At 40.7% G+C, this 25,314-nt stretch overlaps 1 protein-coding gene across 4 annotated transcripts in view; it reads right to left on the reverse strand.

Annotated features, from left to right (window-relative positions):
- Nin (ninein) overlaps positions 1-25,314 on the reverse strand; it is a 115,796-nt gene that overhangs the window by 68,998 nt on the left and 21,484 nt on the right. For all 4 annotated transcript variants that reach the window (XM_042677844.1, XM_042677843.1, XM_042677846.1 and 1 more), the window contains 2 exons: positions 17,318-17,399; positions 5,274-5,443 (listed from right to left, as the gene is read on the reverse strand). In XM_042677844.1, the coding sequence (XP_042533778.1) occupies positions 5,274-5,443; positions 17,318-17,399 (252 nt within the window). The remainder of the gene's footprint in view (positions 1-5,273; positions 5,444-17,317; positions 17,400-25,314) is intronic.

Raw genomic sequence — 25,314 nt, forward strand, 5'->3', positions numbered from 1 at the left:
GCTTCCCCCCACCTTCAGTCCCCTTTGCACACACAGAATACCTCGATTGCCTTGTAAACTATACCTTGTTGGGGGGGGCAAGCTTAATAGCTAGGGTAGATATTTTCTCTTTCAGTAGAAATGAATCAAATTGCCTAATAAAAGCTCTGGGGGTACAGAGGTGGAGAGAAAATGGGGACTATTAAGATGTTTATAATTTATGTGTGGGCTCACATATAATGGGTTGAAACAAAAGTCTTACATGATGGAAAAGACTTTGTATCAAGGTTTATTCCTATAGATTCTATGTGGGGGAAGAAACCTCCTGGCAGGCCATCAGCAACCTGTGATAATCTGTGTTTATCAGCTGGAGGCCCTTAGTCACCAGATGAGTTCCAAGTTAATCACGACTAATGAAGCCTGAAATATGAATTTAGCTGCGTCAAAGCAATCTTTGTAAGAGCCTCATTTACACTCAGCTGTATTTTTAGATGTTTTCTAGAAAGGGAAAGAAAGAATAGAGTTCCAGAGAAGCTCCAGTAAACCACCAATCATTTTGGTGTTATAGTTAGAAAAGGGGATCTCCCAAGTAAGAATGCAGAACACACACAAACACACACACACACACACAAACACACACACACACACACACACACACACACACACACACACACACACACACACACACACAGTGCACCAGTAACCTAGGAGCCTGGGGATGAACTCTCATCATCCCATAGCAACTCTCATCATCCCATAGCAACCTCCCTACCATAGAGGAAAGGGGAGGAATGATTACTTTGTTTTTCTAAACTGCTTGTTAACTCTTCTGAGAGGATGAGTTCCCAGCTGGAATCAAGCCACTAGGAGATGGCTTTGACAGGCGCTTATGACAGTTTCAGTCTACCTCCCACCTTCCTAAGTCCTTAGGCAAATAAAGTTACTATTTGATTCAGCTTGGTGCAAATATTGGTTTCCTATTGGGTAGCAACCACCAGATCTCCCCCTGTTCAACACCTGACAGAAAATCTGGTCCATGTATTGTCTCTACCAAGAAACTCTGGGCTGGTGTGGTAGCACACACCAATAATCCCAGACCTTAGGAGGCAGAATTAGGAACATCATAAATTTCAGGTTAGCTGGGTTTTTTGTTGTTGTTGTTGTTGTTGTTTTACAATACCTTTCTCAAAAGAATCAAGATGCATGTGCATATGATCATATAAAAGAATGCTTATTGAACTCCAAGAAATGGAAACAAGAGGTTTTTTTTAAAATTTTTACTATTTTTCCCTTTGTTTTTCCACTTTTAAAAAAATTTTCTGTACCTTTTGTCTTGTATGCTAGTTTGTCTGATTTGGGGAGGTGAAGGGGAAATATAGAAAGACAGGGACAGACGGTGAACTAATTCAGCTGTGATACGCACTAGATGCTATGTTGGAAATGAACTACATAACTTGTTAGAGAGGGGGGACAGGAGGGAACAAATTGGGAGAAAATGAGGGAGGGGTGTCACTGTTCAAAAAGAAATGTATTCAATACCTGACTTACATAACTGTAACCCTTCTGTACATCACCTTTACGGTACATTTTTTTTTAAGAATCAAGATGAAACCAGGCACTGGTGGCATAAGAGGCTGAGATCTGAGGATCAAGGTTCAAAGCAAGCCTAGACAGACAAATCCCTGAGATGCTTATCTCCAATTAAGCATCAAAAAAGCAGAAATAGAGCCATGGCTCAAGTGGTAAAGCATCAGTCTTGAGCAAAAAAAATCTAAGCAAACACACAAGGCCATGTATTCAATCTCCAGTATCAGCAACAACAACAAAAAGAATGAAAAGAAACTCTCAATAGCCACATTAGGAAAAATCAGACACATCTGGGACAATAGAAACTCTAGTCCTCATACAAGCTAAGAATCCCACATTCCCACAAGCCAAGATCTGGATGCTAAAGGGAACCAACCCCACAAGCAAATCTAAGAAGACTGTTCCCCAACATATCCTTTACAAGCAGCCTGGCTTTCTTTAAACTTGGTTTTCAACTCTCATCTTTACATATATGTGAAACCAACCTCTCACTTTCAAGCAGTAAATCTCAGTAGATATGCCATAACAAGTATATAAGAACAAGGTTTCCAGCCAATTAGCTCTAACCAAGAACTTGTTGGGTATCTCCAAGGGTGATTAGACACTATCATATAAAAACCTAAATAACCACGTCAGTTCTTTGCATCAAATAAAAAAAATTAGAAAAGCTAGAGAAATAACATCTTTTTTTTTTTTTTGGGTCCGGTCGTGGGGCCTGAACTCGGCCTGGGCGCTGTTCCTCAGCTCTTCAGCTCAAGGCTAGCACTCTACCACTTGAGCCACAGTGCCACTTCCCGCTTTTCTCTTTCTGCTCATGTGGTGCTGAGGCATCGAACCCAGGGCCTTAGGCATGCAAGGCAAGTGCTCTACCACTGAGCCACCTTCCCAGCCCGAGAAATGACATCTTAAAGTCTTGAGACATTATAGTCTTTTTTTTTTTAAGAAAGAAAATATCTTGAATACCTTTCATACTACTTGAGCTCTGAAACAAAATTTATGTAAGAAAATGTCATCTTTCCTGACAGCCAGATAAATATGGTACTATGAATACTGTATTACCTGAAGTATGCAAATTACTTGCCTCTCTGAAATCATGGGTGTAATTAATTTTGTGCATGTGAGAGCAGTGTTTTCCTCAGAAAGATTCCTACTAGAATTTGTCCCAGGGACCCAAGAATGGAAGGGATTATTATTATTATTATTATTATTTTTGGGTCCAGTCGTGGGGCCTGAACTCTGGGCCTGGGTGTTGTCCCTCAGCTCTTCAGCTCAAGGCTAGCACTCTACCACTTGAGCCACAGTGCCACTTCTGGCTTTTTTCTTTTTGCTTATGTGGTGCTGAGGAATCGAACCCAGGGCCTCAGGCATGCAAGGCAAGCGCTCTACCACTGAGCCAACTTCCCAGCCCCGGGAAGGGATTATTAAAATGACTATATCCAAGACAGTAAGTAGCCCCTGCCCTAGACCATCCAGCCAAGGGCACTGGAGGAGCTAGGCAGCCTTCTCCTTTTTCCTTATTATCTGCCTTTCCTTACCCACAGGACTCTTTTAGTCCCTGTGTCAGCAAGACCCTGTCTCAGAAATAAGGGGGGCATTATGACTCACATTTGTAGCTACAATAAGGGGTTGAGATGGGAAGATCAAGTTTTGAGGTTATCCCTGGACAAAAAAGCATGAGACCTCATCTGAAAAAACTAAAGAAAAAAGGGCTGGGGCATAGCTCAACTGGTAGAGCACCTGCCTAGCAAGCTGAAGTCCTTAGTTCAAACCCCAGTTCTGCCAAAACAAGAGATAGGAGAGAAAGGGGAGAGAGAGGGGAAAGGGAGAGGAGAGAGTAGAAGAGAGAGAGGGGAGAATGAAAGAGAGGGGAGGAGAGAGAGGGGAGAAAGGAAGGGGGAGAGAGAGAGTAGAAAGAGGAGAAAAAAGAAAGAGGGGAGAGGAGGGAAGGAGAGAGAAGAAGAGAGGAAGGGAGGGAGGGAAAGAGGGAGGGAGGGAGAGAGAAGGGGAAAGAGGGAGAGAGGAAGAGAGAGAGAAAGGCAGAGAGGGAGAGTGAGAACATTTGGAGAGCTGAGGATACCAGATAACGGATTGTAGGGGTCATGGTTGGCAGCAAGTTTCCTGTAGATTTTAGTAAGCTCAGCATAGATGTTAGGTAGTTGTAAGCATAGATGCACACATATGTGTACACACACATATGACCTCACACATGCAATTAGCCTGTAATCTAAAGATCACTTTCAGAAAGTTGAGGTGCTTTGTCTCATTATGGCAATATCTGACATAAACATATTTGCAGCCCCAGTCTGCGCTGGGATTTATAAGAAATATTTAGAGCTTTCTCAGCATGGCATTTTCAATCATGTTCTATAAATAGGATGCTGTTAAGTGAGCTATCAAGAAAACAAAGAAAATGTTACTGCTTAGTCTTTATTGGTAGATGATGATGGTATGTATAGAAGAAGGGCATGGAGCTGGGCGTAGTGCTCATACCTGTAATCCTAGCTACTCTGGAGGCTGAGATCTGAGGATCGTGGTTCGAAGCCAGCTTGAGCTGAAAAGTCACTGTAAGGGTCTCAGCTTCAATTAACCACCAGAAAACTGGAAGTGGTATTGTGGTTCAAAGTGGTAGAGCACTAGCCTTGAGTAAAAGAGCACTCAGGCCCTGAGTTCAAGCCTCATATCTGACAAAAAAAGGAAAAAAAAGGCATGGAAAGAGGCAGGCTGACCTGCCATCCTAGAAGGCAGACTATGCTTGGTGTGGAGGCCCAGTAAGAAATGGGCACCCCTTTTTGGAAGCTTGAGGCAAGAACCATATATTTCACAGAGGCACTCACTATGCTTGAGCACATGGCTTTCATTTCAGCCTGTCATGGAGGCTGTTTTATAGTTTGGAATGAGTATAGAGGTATAAAGCTTTTGTTAGTATTTCAAAGAACTAAAAAAAAAAAAAAATGACTACACCAAGGGAGAAAGATCTATTCCCAAGAAAAGCTGGAAGACAATATAAAAATAACTGGTCTGAACATGTAATCATAAAGCATACGCATACAAATTAGTGCTCCAGGTTTTCCAATAATATAACAAGATTTGCTTCACTTTTTGTCATCTAAACTGCTAGAGATCAACACACATCACATATTTTATTATTTTATTATTTTTTTTGGTCAGTCATGGGACTTGAACTCTGGGCCTGGGAGCTGTCCCTGAGCTCGTCAGCTCAAGGTGAGTGCTCTACTACTTGAGCCCCAGTGCCACTTCCGGTTCTCCAGTGGTTAACTGGAGATAAGAGTCTCATGAACTTTCCTGTCCCAGCTGGCTTTGAACTGAGATCCTCAGATCTCAGCCTCCTGAATGGCTAGGATTACAGGCGTGAGCCACAGGTGTCTGGCTTCGTATTTTATTTTAAACACTGTATATGCTATCTTGATATTTTCTTTATTAATATCAGAAACAAATATGTTGGCCAATAACTGCTACAATTATCTTCTTGATAGCTAGGTTGCCTTTGGAAAAGTCATGCTAAATAAACAATGACATACAATTATACATCAAAAATAAATCACTGCTCCAAAAAATCAAAACAGAGGTAGAAATATACAAACGTGAGTCCAAAAGGCAAGTAACAAGATTGGCAAGGAGCTAGAAATTAACAATAGTCCTCATAGCATCATTAAAGCCTGATGAGGTGTGACTGCCCCCCTCCTTACCTCACTGCAGTCTCCAGCTGGGCTGTGGGACGGCTGGGCTTCTTCATCTAGTGGCTCGATCACTGTCACCTCTGTGAACTCCTCCACAGACTCTTGGAACTCAGGCAAGGACCTTCGTCCATAACGTTTCCCACCTCTAACATATTTGGGCTGAGCTTCTAGCGAGCAGTCTGGACAAGGAGACAAGAGTCGAGGCCACATGACATGAGAATCTCAGCCCCAAGATGACACTGCCAGCCAGTGGAGACAGTCTCTTATAGTCAACCTAAAATAAACCATCACTGTGGGCCAGTTGTGGCCGTGGGCGTAGATGAGCTTTTGGGTCAGACACACAACATAACTTCCACTTCTGAACAATTCATAGCAGTCCAGCTATATATATACGTATATATACATATATATACATACACGTCTGCACATTATGTGAGAAATCCAATGATGAAATTAAAGTAATTGACTCAAAAGTATCAGAGTAAGCTCAGGAAAAGAAAAGCAAGGGACCATATTTATCTTTCCAAGTATTAAGCTGATGTTTAATAGATACAGGAGGGACTAAAGAGGGAGAAGAATCTAACCAGGACAAGTCTTGGAAATCTAGCCAAGAAGTCTTGGAAAATAGATTTTTTTTTAAAAACCTAGACTTTCCCTCTAAGCACTGTAAAATGAATGTCTACACCAAGTCATATAAAATTATCAGTCTTCAGTAGCTCCTTTATTAACTACTCTGCTTTCTGATCTATCAGGAGAGCAGGAGGCCAGAGCAAAGAAACGGACACAGTGATTCTCATCAGTTAATGACAGAGCATCACCTCTGTAAAACCAGGCATCAAGATGTCATTACGGGGTAGAGTACCAGCCATGATCAGAAAAACTGACTGAAAGCATGAGGCCCCGAGTTCAAGGCCCAGTACTGGTACAAAAATTTTTTTTACTCTCATTATAAAAATTTTAAACTCTAGGGAAAAAAATTACACATGGATCACCTCGTTAACAAAAACAATATATTACAGGTTTTGTCTTCATGCTCTTCAGTTTTCTACAAAAGAAACTAAAAAGCAGTGTGTATAACAGAAGAGTTATCTCTTGACCTTAAAGAAGGCCTTCAGCATTTTGACATGACAGGTTACCATTCATCACCTGCACCTCTACTACCACCCACCATCACCACCATAACCATTGCAATCGCCACTGCCACCAAAGCCACCATCACAGCCACCACTAAACACTATCTTTTGTGCTACTGCAGCATTAAAGCAATAAAATAAATACTTCACTCCATTCAAATGTCTCCTTAAAGATTTCTAAGCACCTTGCACAGCATTAGGAGAATAAACTACTTCATTAAAATATTTTAAGATGGGCAATATTTGTTTTCTGTTGCCTTGTCATCAATAAAGATACACTGTCTCTCCAGAGAGCAGAATACAGGTCCTGCTTGATTATGACAGTCTTAGCAAGGTATCTTAGAACTCAGGTATATAAATTTTTAGATGAGTTGTATAGCCACATCATCAAAGTGAAAGTAGATGGTTAGATACGAGCTGAGAGAACAAAACCTCTCCCACCATAGAAACCACGGTGGACAGCTCTTATTTTACAACATCCCAGGGGGCTAGTGCCCCCCACCCCAGGCTCTTCTCCTGGTACAAGCTCAGATTTCATGATAGTTCCAAATGTGTCCAGAAGCATTCTGCAAATGCCCAGGAAAAACTCAGAGTGAAGCATTTGTGCTAGCTATGCAATCTCCAGCGATATTTATACCCAGCTTTTTTTTTTTGAAAGTCACAGCCAAGTCATTTGGTTAGGTCGAGCGATTCTCTTACAGGAAATGTTTAAGCATTCACAATTTACATTGAAAATGGCATGCACATTTGAAGGTACCTTTCATCAGAAGTGCATGTGTCAGCTTGTGGGTATCCAGGAGCGGCACGGACACCCGAGCTACTTGTTGGCAGCTGACACCCACAGATGCTAGTCAGATAAGAGGCAATGCAGAACCATCCTTAATTTATTAGGTAGTCTTAAATTTTCATGACAGATAACAGGACATATCATCAGTGGCTGTGGGGCTTGGGAAGGATTAGAAAGATAACATAGCTTTGGAAACTTGACCATGAGATTTTCCCAGCAGGAGAACGAATTCACGTCCTGGGGACGGAATTGGCAAGGGAGCTCCTGTGGAAATTGCCCTTGAGATGAAAAGGAGGGGGACGAAGCAATGGTGCTAAAAGTCCCTTCTGTGATCTAGTCCTAAACTTACCTGCGGATGAAATGGTTCCCCAGTTATTTCCCACTAACCACCCCCATGCAATGTAGGGAGCAGTGCTTTCTTTCTTTTTGTCATGGGGCCTGAACTCTGGGCCTGGACGCTGTCCCTCAGCTCTTCAGCTGAAGGCTAGCACTCTACCACTTGAGTGACAGCACCACTTCTGGCTTTTTCTGCTTATGTGGTGCTGAGGAATCGAACCCAGGGCATCTGGCATGCAAGGCAAGCTCTCTACCACTGAGCCATCTTCCCAGCCCCATTTCCTTATTTTTCCATGGCCAGTAACTTAAAGTCTTTCACATTCTATCTTATTATAGAAACAAATTTTCAGCTGATTTTAATATATAAAAAATCCGACATTGAATATCTATGTATGAACTTTTTAGTCTTGATATTAACACCCACAAGAAACATGGGATCTCCCAAAGAATGCATGGAATCAAGAATTAAATTTATCAGAGCTGGGGATGTGCTTAGTGGCAGAGTGCTTGCTTAGCATGCATGAAGCCCTGGGTTCGATTCCTCAGTATTACCTAAAGAGAAAGCAGGAAGTGGGTATTGTGGCTCAAGTGATAAGAGTGCTAACTTTGAGCAAAAGATGCTCAGGGACAGTGCCTAGGCCCTGAGTTCAAGCCCCAGGACTGGAAAAGAAAAAGAATTAAATTTATCATACCATTTAAAAATAGTTACACACTCACCCTGGAAGGTGTCTGCCTACAAATATACACTCACACATGCCTTTTTCATTCACAGCATCATTATCAATGAATTTATCTAAATCAGGAAGAGAGAACACTCATGGCCAATAGCCATTGTGAGGTTAAGCACTTGAGAACTGTGATTCTTGTTATAAATTTCAAGCAAGGCTTTCCAGTGGGCAGCAGCAGTCCACCAATAGGAGGGCTGTTCTTCAACTTTCACATTAAAGAGTGCCTCCCTCCTTTCTTCCTGTCTCCAAAGGAAGTGCTGCAAAATGGCAGCCAGAGGCCAAGTTAATTTATTTCATGAACATAGATAGCTCCATTCAGTAGACCTTTGTTATCCGTAGTTATGTTTCCAAGGAGACCATCCTTGAGGAAAAACCACACATGCTCAGGATGCAGAGCTCAGTACTGTACTACAGATACTTGATTTGTTTTTCCCACAATACTGCCCAACTTCTGCTACATTTCAACAAATCTCAACATTTCACTTTATCACTTTAATTAAGCATGGTGCCTTTTGTTTTGTTTTTGGGCACTAATTGCTTCCTGGGAGGCAGATTTTCGTAAAATAAAGACAGGGAAACACTCCCATAGATCATGCTATGCATTAACGAGGGACTGAGAACACGCTTCCATGTCAGCTGAGCAACGTAATACATGCATGGGATTCTTTTTTTTAAACAGTGCTGGGTCAAAACCACAGGAAAGCTGGTGCTGGTGGCCTGTTCCTATAATACTAGCTACAAGGGAGGTTGAGATCTGGAGGATTGTGGTTTGAGGCGAATCTATACAGATGAGTTGGCTACACTCCAAAAGAAGCAGCAAAAAGGAAGGCTGGAGACATGATTCAAGTGGCAAAGAACCAGCTAAGCAAGCATGAAGCCCTGAGTTCAAGTCCTAGTATTAAGATATGGGGAGAAATTATTTCCTACATCTAATAAATAGCAAATTAAGGGAGGCTTACTGCATAGCATATTTTTTCAGTTTCATTCTGGGGCAAATTTACCTATGGCAGATAATATGGGGTTACTAGGTTTATTAAGTAATGAAACTACTTAGTCACATTAACTATTTCAATCATGAGCCCAAAAAGAGATGGAAAATGCCAGTGAAATATAAACTGTCCTGGTTTTGGTCTTTCAGTTCCTTGGACATACATTTATGATTTTGTCTAGAGTGTGTCAATTCTGAGTCGTCTCTTTTTTTCCCCATTTTCCATTTCTCTTACTTGGCATCATGACATAAAAACACAAATAGAACAGGGTCCCGATGACTCACACCTGCAATCCTAGTGACTCTGGAGCCTAAGATCTGAGGATCAGGGTTCAAAGCCAGCCTGGGCAACAAAGTCTGTGATGATACTCTTATCTTTAATTAACCACCAAGAAAGCTGAAAATGGAGTGGTGGCTCAAGTGGTAGAGTGCTAGTTTTGGGGGGAAAAAAAAAAAAAAAGCTCAGGGATACACCTAGGCCCTGAGTTCAAGCCCCAGGATTGGTGCACATCACACACACACACACACACACACACACACACACACACACACACACACACACACACACACACACACACACACACACACACACACACACACACACACACACACACACACACACACACACACACACACACACTTTAAAAGAAAGCAGATGAGCCTGGCCAGTCTTCTAGAGTTCCATGAGAGCTTATTTTAAGGCACAGCAAGTACTGTAAGATGGCATTGAGGCAGGCTACCTCACCTAGCTTAGATGGCAGAGACCATAGATGGCCATAGACCACATCAACAAGGGACAAAAGAGAAACCTGAGTCAATCCCACAAGGATGCTATCATTATATGGAAGAAACTGACAGGTCCTACACAGCAGGTGGGGGAAACAGCCAATCAGGGAATTCAAAAGCTAAACAAGAGGCTGGGAAGGTGGCTCAGTGGTAGAGTGCTTGCCTTGCATGCATGAGGCCCTGGGTTCAATTCCTCAGCACCACATAAGCAGAAAAGGCTGGAAGTGGCGCTGTGGTTCAAGTGGTAGAGCACTAGCCTTGAGCTGAAGAGCTGAGGGACAGTGCCCAGGCTCAGAGTTCAGGCCCCACATCTGAGGGAAAAAAAAAAAAAGCTAAACAAACTATCCATTTTCATCTTAGAAGTTAAAACCCAGTTGCTCATTCTTTACTTCACATCTCATCTGTCCCAAAAGAGAAACTGAAAGCCAGGTGCTGGCGGCTCATGCCTGTAATTTTAGTGACCCAGAAGACTGACATCAGAGGATTGAGGTTCGAAGCCAGCCCAAGCAGCAAGGTCCATGAGACTTTGATCACCAGTTAACCAGTAAAAAGCCAGAAATGGAGATGTGGCTCAAGTGGTCAAGTGGCAGCTTTAAGCAAGATTATGGTCTGATCCAAAGGTCCTGTCTTAGGAGCTCCTGCCATACTCTATCTGATTCCTGTGGAGCCACTGGTAGCCAAGGCCATAAAGCCACGGAGAGGCACCTAACACTGGGAAAGCAACATCAGGAAAAGTGTCACAGGCTGCAAGCACACAACAGATTTCCTCAACCCCAGTTTTTGTAAGAGATGAGGTCACTGGCAAATGTTTAATGACAGTATCCAGTTGGTCACCACAGAAACTGGAGGTGGCCTCATCTTGATCTTGTGTTTGTCCTACTTTCCTCCTCCTTCTTAGTCTTCCCCTTCATCAGTGGACATACCCATTCTCCAAGACTCCCTGTAGAAAACTACCACCTTCACACCTCTGTGTGGTAACTGAAATAAAATAGATACAACTCTCAAGTAAACTGATCCATTACTAAAATTATCACCAGCACTATTTAATTTCAAATACTATGAATATTTCTTGGATACATTTTTTTTTTTTTTGGTCGGTCGTGGGGCTTGAACTCTGGGCTTGGGCACTGTCCCTCAGCTCTTCAGCTCAAGAAGAGCGCTCTGCTGCTTGAGCCACAGTGCCACTTCAGGTTTTCTAGTGGTTTATTGGACATGAGTCTCACGGACTTTCCTGCCCAGACTGGCTTTGAACCAGGATCCTCAGATCTTAGCCTCCTGAGTAGCTAGGATTACAAGCGTGAGCCACCGGTGCCCGGCTACAAACATGTATTTTTAAAGACTTCTTTGTATCCTTAATAAGATTATCCTAACAATAAGTAATCTTCTAAAGCATGTCTTATGAGTTGCTTAGGTCTGTACAGTCTTTGATTATACAGATATATCATTAAGTTTGTGCATGGATACACTGCCATTTTTTCACTTGCTACACAAATATATCCCCCATAACTGAACTAAGTGCCCTTTCATGCACATCTTTATGCTTATTTATATTTATCTATATAGCATAAAATCTGAGAATAGTGTTGACTAGTCAAATACATTATCATACTTCATGGGCCCTCACATGGGATTCTAAAAGTTCTATGATTTGACAGGATGATCATCAGGCATCCATGCTTCCAATTCTATGAGCTTATAAACACACTCTTAACACCTCTTTTATTGTTGGTGGTGGTACTGATGGTTTGTTTTGCTTTTAACTTTTGGAGGAAATTTTTGGTCCTCATTATTAACATTTCATGGACACGAAGAAGACAGGGTCTAAGCTCTTATCTTACCCAGCCAGAGAAAGAACACTGAACAAGCTTCTTGGGCAACCTGTACATAAAATCTCTAACAAGACCCCAGTGAGACTTGAGAGCCTGGCCCAAGGCCTCTGGATGTACTTGCAAATACAAGTCTTTAATTATTGCAAATCAGAATCTAGTCCAATGCTGGGCCACAGAACCTACTTCATTGTACATTAGCATGTGTTTGTTACAGTTATGGCTTCAAGGCATAAAGAAAGTAAGTATAGCTGGAGTGGTTCCTGGAATTTGGGATGCCTATTAGATAAAATAATCATCTACATCAAAACAATGCTTAGGCTGCTTTCCTAATGAGTTGGCTTTTCTAAATGTAAGTTTTTCCCTTCTGATAAACCAAGGAAAGACCTTTCCAATGAGCCATATCTATGCTATGCTGGTAGCTACTATACAACTGAAACCTGCATCAAATGAGGGAAATAAAATCTCTGGAGACTGGATGCTGCCAGCATACGGATGTCACATAGCTTAGAGACTTTGCCAGCCTTTCCAAGACAGGAATTCAATCATTCAAAGCCATCACAAATTGAATAAATAGCAAATGATTTGTTTCTTATTACAGAAAAGTCATATGAAAATTAAACTGCATAGGCAGATAGGAGAGAGTTAGAGAGTTATGCCACTGGCAATTTACAATGATTCCCAATCCACTTTCTAGCCCTTATCTGAATTTCAGTATTTTTCATTGTGTTCGTGGTAGTGTTGATTTTTAAGGGGGGGGGGGTAAGAAGAACCTCAAGGGGTCTTAGGATCGCAGTATGGAGTTAAAAAGATGCTGAAAGAATCTGTCTAGTCCACCTATACCCTTTCAGTTAAGAATTCAGAAACCTTGCCTCATAATAGTTAATATACATGGCAAAATACAGGGCTATGGAAATGATGACTTCATTTCAGATTCTCTCACATCCCACTAGAACTTTGCTTTCATATTATTTATATACAACTGCCTCTTAGTAGAAGAATAGGAAAGCATGGGATATAATAAGTATTCGTCATTAGAATACTTTAGAATGTCAATTTATGGTAGGTAAATCATTTTTTAATTGGGTAATATCTTACAGAGATACAAAGCTACTTTTTTCACAGGTTTAGATAATGTCATTTAGATATTAGGAGACAACAAAATTGAATCTTGGAGCAGAAGGGATTTTAAGTATTTTCCAACACAACCACTATTTGGGGAAGGGTACTGGGGCTTAAACTCAGGGTCTGGGAGCAGTCTTTTAGCTCTTTTGTCAAGGCTAGTACTCTACCACTTGAACCACAGCTCCACTTCTGGCTTTTTGCTCATTAACTGGAAATAAGAGTTCCATGGACTTTCTGACCGAGGCTAGCTACAAGCCATCTAAGTAGCTAGGAGTACTAGCTATACTGTGTGCCATCGGTGCCTGGCCAACACAACACATCCACTTTTAGCTATGAACTGATGAAAGACCACAGAGGCATAACATAAAAGGTCATATCATTAAAGAGACACTGTCAGTATTTCTTTACTCCTTAGTTATGTTCCTTTCTATCCTATCAAACTGACCATATACTATAGCTTGGTAGTGTACCTGACAGCTGATCTTACAAAATTAGCAAATCAGGAGTCTCTCTGTTTCAACAGCCCTCCCAGCTTTTTTTGTCTGCTATGGTTTTAAGGTAACTTCTTTTCTCCAGGTCTACCCCTGATCTCAAAGGGCAATCCAAAACAAACAAACAAACACCACACACCTGGTTCCCTGTAGTAAAAGATGAGTTAAATACTAAATAGCCCAAGAATGGAAAGGACACTGGCAACTCTGTCACCAACCACTAGGCACAGCTGCTTTTAAGCATTTACTGCTTTGTCTGGCTGCTTTGTAAGTCTCTGGGCCATACTATCATAGCTAAGGACTGGCTCATCATTTGGGTAAGACAGCTTAGAACTAAGCCCTCTGCATCCTGGATGACAGTGTTAGCAATCTCCTCAGCCAATATCTGTGAGACCTCTGCCCTTTTTGGACCCCCTCCTCCTCCCTCCTTTTTGCAATACTAGGGCTTGTGCTTCTTAGATTGGCGTGAGACTTTGAGTCATATCTTAGCCCTGTGTTCCACTGGTTGTTGTTAGAAGAGAGTCTAAATTTTGGCCCAAACACACACCTGAGCAAATGTCTGAACCATGATTTTCCTATTTTTAGGCTTCCTGTGGTCACTGAGATTTCAGATGGGCACCACCATGTCCACTTTCCCTTCTGTGGAGATAGTCTTGCTGGCACTACAATCCTCTCAATCTAAGCTTCCTAGTAACTTGGGATGGCAGGTTCATGCCACTGTGCCCAGCTATCAGTTGAGAAGGGAGTCTCACTAACTTTTCTTTCCATGATGGCCTCAAACTTCAATCTTCCTACTCTGAGGCTCCTAAGTAACTAGGATGACATATTCTGCCATTCTTGAGGTCTCAATTTGTGCTTTGGTAAATCAGCAGAGTTCTTCCATCTCTAAAATGCAATGATTTGTTACCTGAGAGGAAGGGGGAGGGGGAGACAGAGATGGAGAGGGAGAGGGGGAGGTGGGGGTGAATTCAGGTGGCCTTCCAGTATACTATGTTCGAGTCCTGGCCACTCTCCCTCTGTTCCTGCCTACCCAACCCAGTCGAGTTGAGGGAGTGGAGAGGTCAGATTTAAAATGAGGAGAAGAATGTTTGAGTGGAAAGAATGACTCAGTCACCATGAACAACTGGAGAGGCCAGGAGGGAGATGGGCAAAAAAACAGACAAAGCAGAAATGCTCAGAATAAAACAGGGAATGACGGAGGAGGGGCTGACTCATGCTATATAACAGATAAAACATTCTTAAGACCCAGAAGATTTTTTATCTTTCCAGGACCAATGTTAGGGAAGTCACTTAAATGCTAACCCAAATGCTTTCAATAAGTATACTGCTGTGACATGACCCTGATTTAGGGTAGTTCTGACACAGATTTGGTATAGTCTAGCCAAAGGACAGGACTCACAGATAAACTGTAAAAATTCCTTCTATGTGCTATCCTGGAAGGCTAGTCCAAATTCTAGTCTGTGTTGAACGGCCCTGAAGCCTATAGCTGACTATGAAGACACTGTCTGGAGTTAGGTTTATCAACGTGTTTCCTGGCTGCTCCTAAACTCACCTAGCTACTGTTTAGCTTACCCTCCTGCACAACTCCAAGGGGTGCCTCTACATCTGTGGACACCAGCACTCTGTCTCTTTATTTTGACAATTTTCTTACAGGTGATAGGACAAGATTTGAAGAAAGGGCAGCAAAAGAAACCAGTGAAGTCATGGCAGGGCTGAGTCTTCCAAATCTACTCAAAAGCACAACATCAGACATGGAAGGACACGGAATGTTTGTCTATTTCCTATGCTCACAGTAAGCCCAGTGTGGTATTCCCATCACTCACTCAGGGTCCCTAAACCTTGTGTAATTATTATCAAGATGACAGACACACTAAAAAAGGTAAAAATACCAATCAAATGCAAGTTCCCACAGATTTTAAAGGTCTATGTTCCAGGAATGGTCATCTATGGAAATTCTACTATTAGTATGAAAAAATACAATAACTTCTCTCCCTGGGGCTCAGTGAGGGATTCTGGGAGCTCTGGCAAGCCTCAGAGTTAAGCATAAACTTCTTAAGGGTGGTCACCATTAGCAGAAAATGGAGACTCAATCAGAACCCAAAATACTGTTGAAAGAAATGTTGAGACATCTGACCCAAACCTGGAACATTACAGGATGTATAACACAGAACTAGATGAGCAGTGAAGATTACAAATGAGTTCCCATCTGTGTTTTGTCTAAATTGGTCACACTGAACCATTCCTGTAGTCACAAAATGTTCCTGATTTCTCTTGTCTCCAGCTCAACTGTAGTTTTTAATGTTCTTTCTCTGTCTCTTTTTTTCTTTTTCTTTTTTTTTGGTTGCCGGTCCTGAGGTTTGAGCTCAGCCTAGGTACTGTCTCTAAGCTTTTGTGCTCAAGGCTACCTGAGCCACAACTCTACTTCCAGCTTCTTTGGTGGTTAGTTGAAGATAAGAGTTTCACAGACTTTCCTGCCTGGGCTGGCTTTGAACCGTGATCCTCAGATCTCAGTCTATGAGTAGCTAGGATTACAGGTCACTGGTACCTCAGAATAAATTTTACACATGTCATGCACAATGTACAGTTTGGAAAAACTCATACAATCATATAAGTTTATTATACTCAAGGTAGGAAAGTTTAATCATTCTAGAATTTCCTTTTGTTCCTTTAGAGTGAATTTGTACCTCTCTCATGACCACTGATTTAATAAACACAGCTGTAGTGTAATAAAAATTTCTGCAGTGTTTAAATTTCCCCTTAATCCCTTGACTTGAAGGCACACACCTAAATGTCAGATTTGTTTACACAGAAATTAGAATATATTTTATAATCAATGGAACTTTATATTTGGCCAAAAAATTTGGAAATATATAAGCCAAGTGCTGGTGGCTCACGCTTGTAATCCTAGCTACTCAGCTGATGGCTCTCACCTGTAATCCTAGCTACTCAGAAGGCTGCAATCTGAGGATCATGGTTTGAAGCCAACCCTGACAAAAAAGTCTTATCTCCAATTAACCACCAAAATCTGGAAGTGGAAATGTGGCTCTAGTAGAGCACCAGCCTTGAGAGAAAAAGAGAAGAGCATGAAGCCTCGAATATAAGCCTCAGTACAAAAACACACAGACACACAGACACACACTAATTATGTCTTGTAGTGTATAGTGCTCCAAAAAATTGATGAAGCATAGTATGAAACCTTTTCATCTCATAACATTCACTGAATGCTTACCATATGCTGTCTTCTTCTAAGCACTGGAAATTAAAACCAACTATATGATCTTCAAAGAACTATCACTAGAGTATGAAGGACAGATGGTCATAATATCATGGGGTCAGGTCTACAGCAGACATGGACTAAAAGGAATGGTCTCAATTGACCACCTTCTTCTTCCAGGAGAAAAATTTCCCCACATCATGTGCTTCCACGTACAGAGGAAACGAGGATGCAGGGGCCAGCCCTAAGCTTTATTGTGCTCATTCCTAGGGTGAGTTATTGCCACACCATCTGACATATTGCCTTGGAACAATCCAATTACTTTTTCCACAATACACTGCTGTATTTTATGTGTAACAGCTGCAAGGCTTTTATGATAATACTGAGAGAGAAGTCTCTGGAAATAACCACTCAATCTGTGAAAGGCAGATGTCCCAAATCCTTCACAGACATGCTTCCAGGTCTCCACATTTTCCCTTGGACAATTTTTCAGACTTAAAAAAATATTTTCTTGTTTGCAGTGCCAAGACTGAACCCAAGGTCTCAGGTCAGCTAGAAAGGGCTCTACCATTGAGCCCCACTTTCAGTTCTCCCCTAGACAACTTTTAAGGAGGAACATAGAAAAGTTAATACCCTTACCTGGTTCTTGAAAGTGTTCTTCATTGGATAGCGTTCTAGACAATATAAGTATTAATGCTTCTTTAAATTGATCAAAATGCACCTAAAAAACAATTAGAAATAAATGTGAAATCATTCCTGAAGCCCTAAGAATGCAAATGTATTTACAAGGTATCAGAACCATTTGGTCCCACCCTGATAGCTTTGAAGTGAATCACCCAGGTTAGCTCTGCTTTCCTTCATTTCTCTAAAACACAAAAGGGAAAATGGGCTGATCATTTTTGACATCCAGTGCCATCAACATGCTAGTGTTTATATCAGAATGAATATTTATCCAGACTCTATGGAGAAAAGCTATAATCCAAGACTCTTTTTATAAACTCAGGAAAAAAAACATTTTGAACCCTTATTCTTTTCATTTTTCTGATCAGAAGAGTAAGATGATAGGTTAGTTACTAGAAAAATCTTCCCAAATAAGTGATCCATTGTCTTGGTACTCTGCAGACACTTTCATCTCTTAAGACATTCTAGAAGAGAGAGGTTCTCCTTTGAGAATAACTGGAATAAGGTTTTGCCTGAGGTAAGTATACAATATTTATCTCCCAAGGTCCTTATGAGTCTATAAACAAGTGAAAATCAATACCAAACACAAAAGATAAAAGAATCTTATGATACATTGTCATGAATTCACAAAATTATAATTAGACTGAAATGGACAAAAAATGAATTTATTTCAGAAAATGATCAAAATCGGGCAAAATAGCTGGGCTTCTTTGGCTCACACCTATAATCCTAGCTACTCAGAGGGCTAAGATCTGAAGATCAGAGTTCACAATCAGCCTGGGAAAGTCCATGAGACTCTTATGTCCAATAAACCACCAACAAACTGGAAATAGAGCTGTAGTTCAAGTGGTAGAGTGTTTACCTTTGAGCACAAAAGTTCAAAAACAGTACGCAGGCTAAGTTCAAGCCCCAGTATTGGCACTGGCACACATTGGCATGCACACTGGCTGGCTGGCATGCGCGTGTACACACACAAATGGTTAACGGTTTCCTTTATGAAATATCCAAGAATATCTAATACTCAAGTATATCCAGTACATATAAGTACAGTTGTACAATTTTGATTTATGTGATCTTACTGTAAGACGGTGGGGGGGGGTATAAAATAGTATTTCCTCTTACCATAATTCCAGTTTGGTAACATGGAACCTATTTAAACAGAGCCCCATACGCAAACACAAAATCAAAGTTTCTAAAGTGTAATTGTGCTGCTAGGGCTCTTTCTGGATGTCATTCTAAAACTGCCTAGAGGCTTGAATATAGGTGACAAATAAAATTTGGAAAAGCCATAAATATTACTATCTAAACAATGGAGAGAAAAAAATCATATAATTTACCCTAGAATTTACAAAGAATATGTGGTCTCTGTCACATTCATTTTGACTCATTGAAATTATTTCCCCAAATCATATTACTTGAGATTATGTAGATGTTTCCTGCCTTTCTGTCTGTCTTTTTTACTTTCTTTCTCTCTTTCTTTCCTTCCTTCTTTCTTTCTTTCTTCCTTCCTTCCTTCCTTTCTGCTTCTTTTTTTTTTTTTTTTGTCAGTCATGGGGATTGAACTCTGGGCCTGGGCGCTGTCCCTGAGCTCTTCAGCTCAAGGCAAGTGCCCAATCACTTGAGCCACAGAGCCACTTCTGGTTTTCTGGTGGTTAGCTGGAGATGAGAGTCTCACAGACTCTCCTGCTCAGGCTGGCTTTGAAATGCTAACCTCAAATCTCAGCCTCCTGAGTAGCTAGGATTACAGGCATGAGCTCCCAGAGCCTGGTGGATGTTTTCTTCATAAAAATTTTAAATTGCATATACTTACCATTTACAATTTGATACTTTGCTGTGCATGAACCACAATCAAGCTAATCAACATACCCAGCATCTCTTATAGTTACCATGTGTGGCGGGGTTGGGGGGAGGCAGGAGGAGAACATTTCTGATCTACCCTTTAACAAATTTCAAGATAAAAATCAACATAATAGAAGGAACCAGAGCAGGAACCTCTCAGGGGAGATAGGGCATCTGCTACGAGACAGGAAAGTGCAATCCATGAAAGGGTTAAACAATTATAGACATGAAAGCAGTGGTAATTAGAATTTCACAAATCATCTCAAAACTGCTAGGAGGGAGGAGTCTGTAGTCCTGGCTTAGACACAAGCTTCTGTTAACATGGCCAAGGCCATCTCCCCATTAGCCAAGGTACAAGCATCACATACCTACTCGTACATACTCAGTCCCAATTGCTACCACAACCATTCTTTTCCTTTGAGCAGGCAGCAGAGACACCGTGACACAGGTTCTAAGCCTGCAAGGCCAGGTCCTAACAGGGCTCTGCCACTCACTTTCTGTTGGCCAACTTGTTAGACCTCTCTGAGCTTTAATTTGCCTATCGGTTACAATAGGAATATCTAGCAAATGATACGTATGGCTCATTCCACAAATGTTTATTGAGCAATATTATGTGTCAGGCATTGTTCTAGGCTCTGGTAACACAGCAGGTAATGACAGTGACAAAATAACCCAGCTGTCAGGGAGCTAAATATCTCAGGGAGTTAGGCAGATGCTGTGCTAAGAATACTGAATGCATTTCATGTTTCAATTCAATTTATTTATTTTATATACTGGTACTGGGACTTGAACTTAGGGCCTAGGGACTCTCACAGATTTTTCACTCAAGTCTGGTGCTCAGCCACTTGAGTCATACCTTCACTTCCCATTTCATGCTTTTTTTTTGTCCATTCTGTGAAGTTTGAATTCAGGGCCTGGGTGCTGTCCCTGAGCTTTTTTATGCTCAAGGATAGCACTCTACCACTTGAGCCAGTGCCACTTCTGGTTTTTGAGGGGTTAATTGGAGATAAGAGTCTCACAAGTACTTTTCTGCCCAGCCTGGCTTTGAACTGTGATCCTCAGATCTCAGTCTCCTGAGTAGCTAGGATTTCAGGTGTGAGTTACCTGGACCCAGCCCATTTTATGCTTTTTACAATACCCGTCTTCCTAATGAAATAAAACAAACATTATGTAAAGAATCTTGATACCCCACAAATGGTAGTTAATACTAACATGTACAATAATGGAGTGAGTGACTGTTCCTACCACCTTTACAGAGAAACTGGGCTATATTTTGAAGGAGAGCAGCTGGCCATGGAAGTGACTGAGACAGCCCAGTAGTGATGGGGCAGGAGGCAGTCTGGAGATCTAGCTACCTCAAAGATCTGAGAAATTTCTCAGAATCAAGAGAAAGTGCTCTGGTGGACTGTACAGAGAGATCTCAACTTTGTGTTTTGGGGCTTCCTTAGATTATTTGCAGAGGGGCATGAACAAAATCTGTCTCCTCTTTTCGCAGTTATAAAATGATGAGACTCCTGCTTCAAAAGGAAGGTATTTGTCTTGAGAATTTCAAATCCATTATACCTGATTTTGAAAGTCTCTCCTGAGTTTTCAACTTCAGGTTGAAGTTTTGTTAAGCCCTTCAGACTCTGGTCCTGACAATTCAGTTCAATGGGTAGTAGTTGTGAAGGTTGCCAGGATATCTACATTCCTATGTTTTATTCTCCTTGATGAGTGACAGAGAGTTCTATAATTGGGAAATACTTCCAGTCAACTCCTAAGGCTTCCTATGAGGCCTGACTCTCCCTTCAATAAAATATAACCAAGTCACAGGCATTTGAGATGGAATCCACATCATTAGTATGGCTGCCTAGAATCTCATAGCCTCAAATATCCAGAGCACAGCCAACAATGAGGTAAACAGCAAATGAAGTCCAAGACTGGAGCAGGCATTGTAGAGCCCAGACACTCTCACCACAGAAAATACTGCAGAGCCAGGCGCTGGTGGCTCACGCCTGTAATCTTAGCTACTCAGGAGGCTGAGATCTGAGGATCGCGGTTCAAAGCCAGCCCGGGCAGGCAGGAAAGTCCGTGAGACTCTTATCTCCAATAAACCACTAGAAAAGCGGAAGTGGTGCTGTGGCTCAAGTGGTAGAGCACTCGCCTTGAGCTGAAGAGCTGAGGGACAGCGCCCAGGCCCAGAGTTCAAGCCCCACGACCGACAAAAAAAAAAAAAATACTGCAGGACCAAGTCAGGATCTCTTCATTCCTATTCTGCTTGCTTGTGGTGCTTCCCAGCCCACTGTAAATCAGAGGCAACGAATAAAGGACAGCACAACTAAAGAGTATGTACAAAAATCAACTAGTAATAAAAGGGATGTATGTGAATTTAATAAATCTATATCCAATATCACATTAAATAGGGAAAAGTAAAATCACTCCTTCTAAAGTCAGGAGACAAGGGATAGTCCATTCTCACTCTTATTTAATATGGCACTAGAATTTCTAGCCAGAGTAATAAGGCAGGAGAAAGAAATAAAAGGAATTCAAGTAGGGAAAGAAGAAAAAATTATCTCTGTTTGCTGATATCTTATAGTTAATCGACCTACAGACACCACCAAAATACTTCTAGAACTGATAAATAGCTTTGAAAAGGTAGCAGGATATAAAAATAATACTCAAAAATCAGTAGCTTTTCCATATACCAACAGTGAATCTGAGGAAAAAGAAATCAGAAACAGAATTCCATTCACAATTGCCACACACATAATAACATACCTAGATATTAACTAGCTGACAGACTGCTACAAGGAAAACCATGAAACCTTGAACATAGGAAATGAAGAAGACATCAGAAGATGGAAAGCCCTTCCATTCTCATGGATAAGCAGAATTAGTCTTGTAAAAATGGCCATACTCAAAGGACATAGCTAGCAAGATAAATAGAAAGCCCACAGAATGGGAGAAGATTTTTACTAGCTATGCATCAAACAAGGGCCTCATATCTAAGAATATACTAAAAAACTTACCCCCCCCCAAATAAACCCTCAAAGAAACAACCCAATTGATAAATGGACTAAAGACTTAAAGAAAGTCTTTTTTTTTAAAAGAGAGACTTCTAAGAAGAAAAATTAAGACTGTCCAATAGACACATGAAGAAATGTTCAACATCTCTGGCCATAAAAGAAATATAAACAGAAAACAACACTGATTCCATCTCACCCCAGTTAGAATGGCCATTATCAAGAAAGTTAACAATAACCGATGCTGGTGGGGATGTAGCCGAAAGGGAACACTACTCCACTGTTGGTGGGAATGTAAACTTGTTCAACCACTTTGAAAAGCAGTATGGAGGTTCCTCAAAAGAAAAAACACAAGAGCTTCCCTATGATCCAGCAATTCTACTCCTGGGCATTTATCCAATAGAACACAAACAAGGCCACACAAAAACTACCAGCACAACCATCTTCACTGCAGAATTGATTACTAAGCCAAGGTATGGAATCAACCCAGATGCCCCTCCGCAGGTGAATGAATCAAGCAAATGTTTTGTATTTATACACACAACAGAATTCTATGCTTCCATTAGAAGGAATGATATTGTACCATTCGTAGGACATGGAAAGTCTTGGGAAAAATTATATTAAGCAAAGTAGGACAGACCCAAAAAATGTAGGTTGCTTGGTTTCCCTCATTTGTTGTAAATAGAATGTGCCTATTAACCTACAAGTAAACACAATGGGTAATAAAAGACAAAGATATACTTGGACATGATAAATTAAATAAGACTCTAAACTTTCACATATTGAGACCATAGGGATATATTCTTAGGAGAGGATCACAAAGGCTCAGTAGCTATGTGCATATGCTCATACAAAATGATGCTTATAGAAATGAACTCCAAGAAACAGAAACAAGAGCTTTTGGTTATTTTTCTTTTTTGTTTTTTTTTCCCCTCCTTTGTCACTATTTTTGGTTTCTGTACATTTTGTCTTATATGTAAGTTTATCTGTTTGGGGGAAGGTAAGAGCAAGCACAGAAATGGTGGGACAAAGGTGAACAAATGCAGCAGTGATACTCACTAGACACTGAGTATTGAAAATACTATTGAAATGTTGAAAATAACTATACAACTTGTGGGGGAGAAGGAGTTGAGGGGGGAAACTGGGAGAAAAGGAGGGAAGAGGTAACACTTGAAAAAGAAATACATTACCTGACTTATCTAACTGTAACCCCTTTATATATCACCTTTACAATAACAATAAAAAAAGAAAAGAGTGGCCATACTGCCAAAAGTAATCTACAGATTTGATGCAATACTCATCAAAGCCCCAACATTCTTTACAGAATTAGAGCAATCAATGCAACAATTCAAACGAAAACATAAAAGACTCCAAAGAATGAAAGTAATTCTAGGTAACAAGAGAACTGCTAGATGTACACAATATAGACTTCAAATTATACGAAAGAATTTCAGTGAAAATTGTCAATAAGGACAAATATTCTGTAAATAGAAAACCAGCTGCCCAGAGAATGGGAACAAATTTTGACAAATGGGGTCATATCACATTAAAGATACTTCACCCAGTAAAACAATCATGAAAGCCATAAAATAGGAGAAAGTCTTCACCTGCCATTAAACAGATAAGGATTAATATCTAGAGTATACAAAGGATTAAAAAAATAAAAGGAGCAAAGGGACAAATAATCCAACTAATAAATGGGCAAATGGACTAAACAGACATTTCTCACAAGAAATGCAAATGGCTAATGGATACATAATATAAGGAATGTTCATCATCTTTAGCCACAAAGGAAACATAAATCAAAATCATATTAAGATTACATTTTACTTCATTAAGAATGGCATTTCTCAAGAAAACAAACAATAGCCAGGCACTGGTGGTTCATAACTATATTCCTAGCTGCTTAAGAGCCTGAGATCTGAGAATTGAAGTTTGAAGCAGCTCTGTTCATAACAGCCTAACAATGGAATCAACAGAGTAACAGGGCAATGGATAAAGAAGGTGTGGTATATATAGACGCCTGGATAGTACACAGTCATAAGGAAAAATGAAATCACGTCATCTGCAAGAAAATGATTGGAATTGGAGGACATCATATTGAATAAACCAAGTTGAACTGAAAAAACAAGGTATTGTTTTATTATATTGTTTATGTATTGATATATATATACACACACACCTATAATTATATAAACAAATCAACACAAAATGTGAGTCTAAGGGGAGACTACTTAGGAGGAGATGGGGAAAGGAAAAAAGATAGTGAATAATTTTGTAATACATGCCAAGTATAGATGAAAACAGCATAAAAAACCTCGATGAAAGCTGTTGATCAATAGGGGTTTAGAGTGCAGGGAAAGAAATGGGCTGTTGGGGGGTGGGGTGGTACTAGCTGGAGAGGGCTGTGCTAACAGAGGGTGAATGAGAATGAATATGGTCAAAATAGATATTTTGCATGTATGAAAATAGAGCAAAAAAACTGTTGAAATTACATTAGATCAGGAACAGGGAGAGTGACAGGTGTGGGGAGATTGATTGGAATATACTTTACACATGCATAAAAATGTCACAACAAAATCCTCCCTTGTATAGCTAATGTATACTTTTAAAAGAAAAAAAGAAGCAGCGTTTGATACCTCTATTGGAGAGGAGACATGAATTACCCCTCTTCAAACAAAGTGACATACAATGTTTTTATGTTTTAAAAGTTATTTGTAAGCCAGGTGCCAGTGGCTCACGCCTGTAATCCTAGCTACTCAGGAGACTGACATCTGAGGATCATGGTTCAAAGCCAGCCCAGGCAGGAAAGTCCGTAAGACTCTTATCTCCAATAAACCACTAGAAAAGTAGAAGTGGCACTGTGGCTCAAGTGGTAGAGTACTCCAGTGCCCAGGTCCAGACCGACTGACCAAAAAAAAAAAAAAAAAAAAAAAGTTATTTGTAAAATGGCCATAATGGCTCAAGTCTTAGCTTCTTGGGAGGCACAGATTTCATCATAAGATTCCAACTCATCCAATGGCAGGATGCAATTGTGTGTGCCTACAATCCCAGCTTGTATCCCAACTACACAGCTGCATCCAAGCTATGGGGAAACACCATAGCTGGGCACTG

Source organism: Dipodomys spectabilis, unplaced genomic scaffold, assembly GCF_019054845.1.
Source record: "Dipodomys spectabilis isolate Male_0828 unplaced genomic scaffold, ASM1905484v1 ptg000042l, whole genome shotgun sequence".
In the NCBI taxonomy this organism is placed as follows: domain Eukaryota; kingdom Metazoa; phylum Chordata; class Mammalia; order Rodentia; family Heteromyidae; genus Dipodomys; species Dipodomys spectabilis.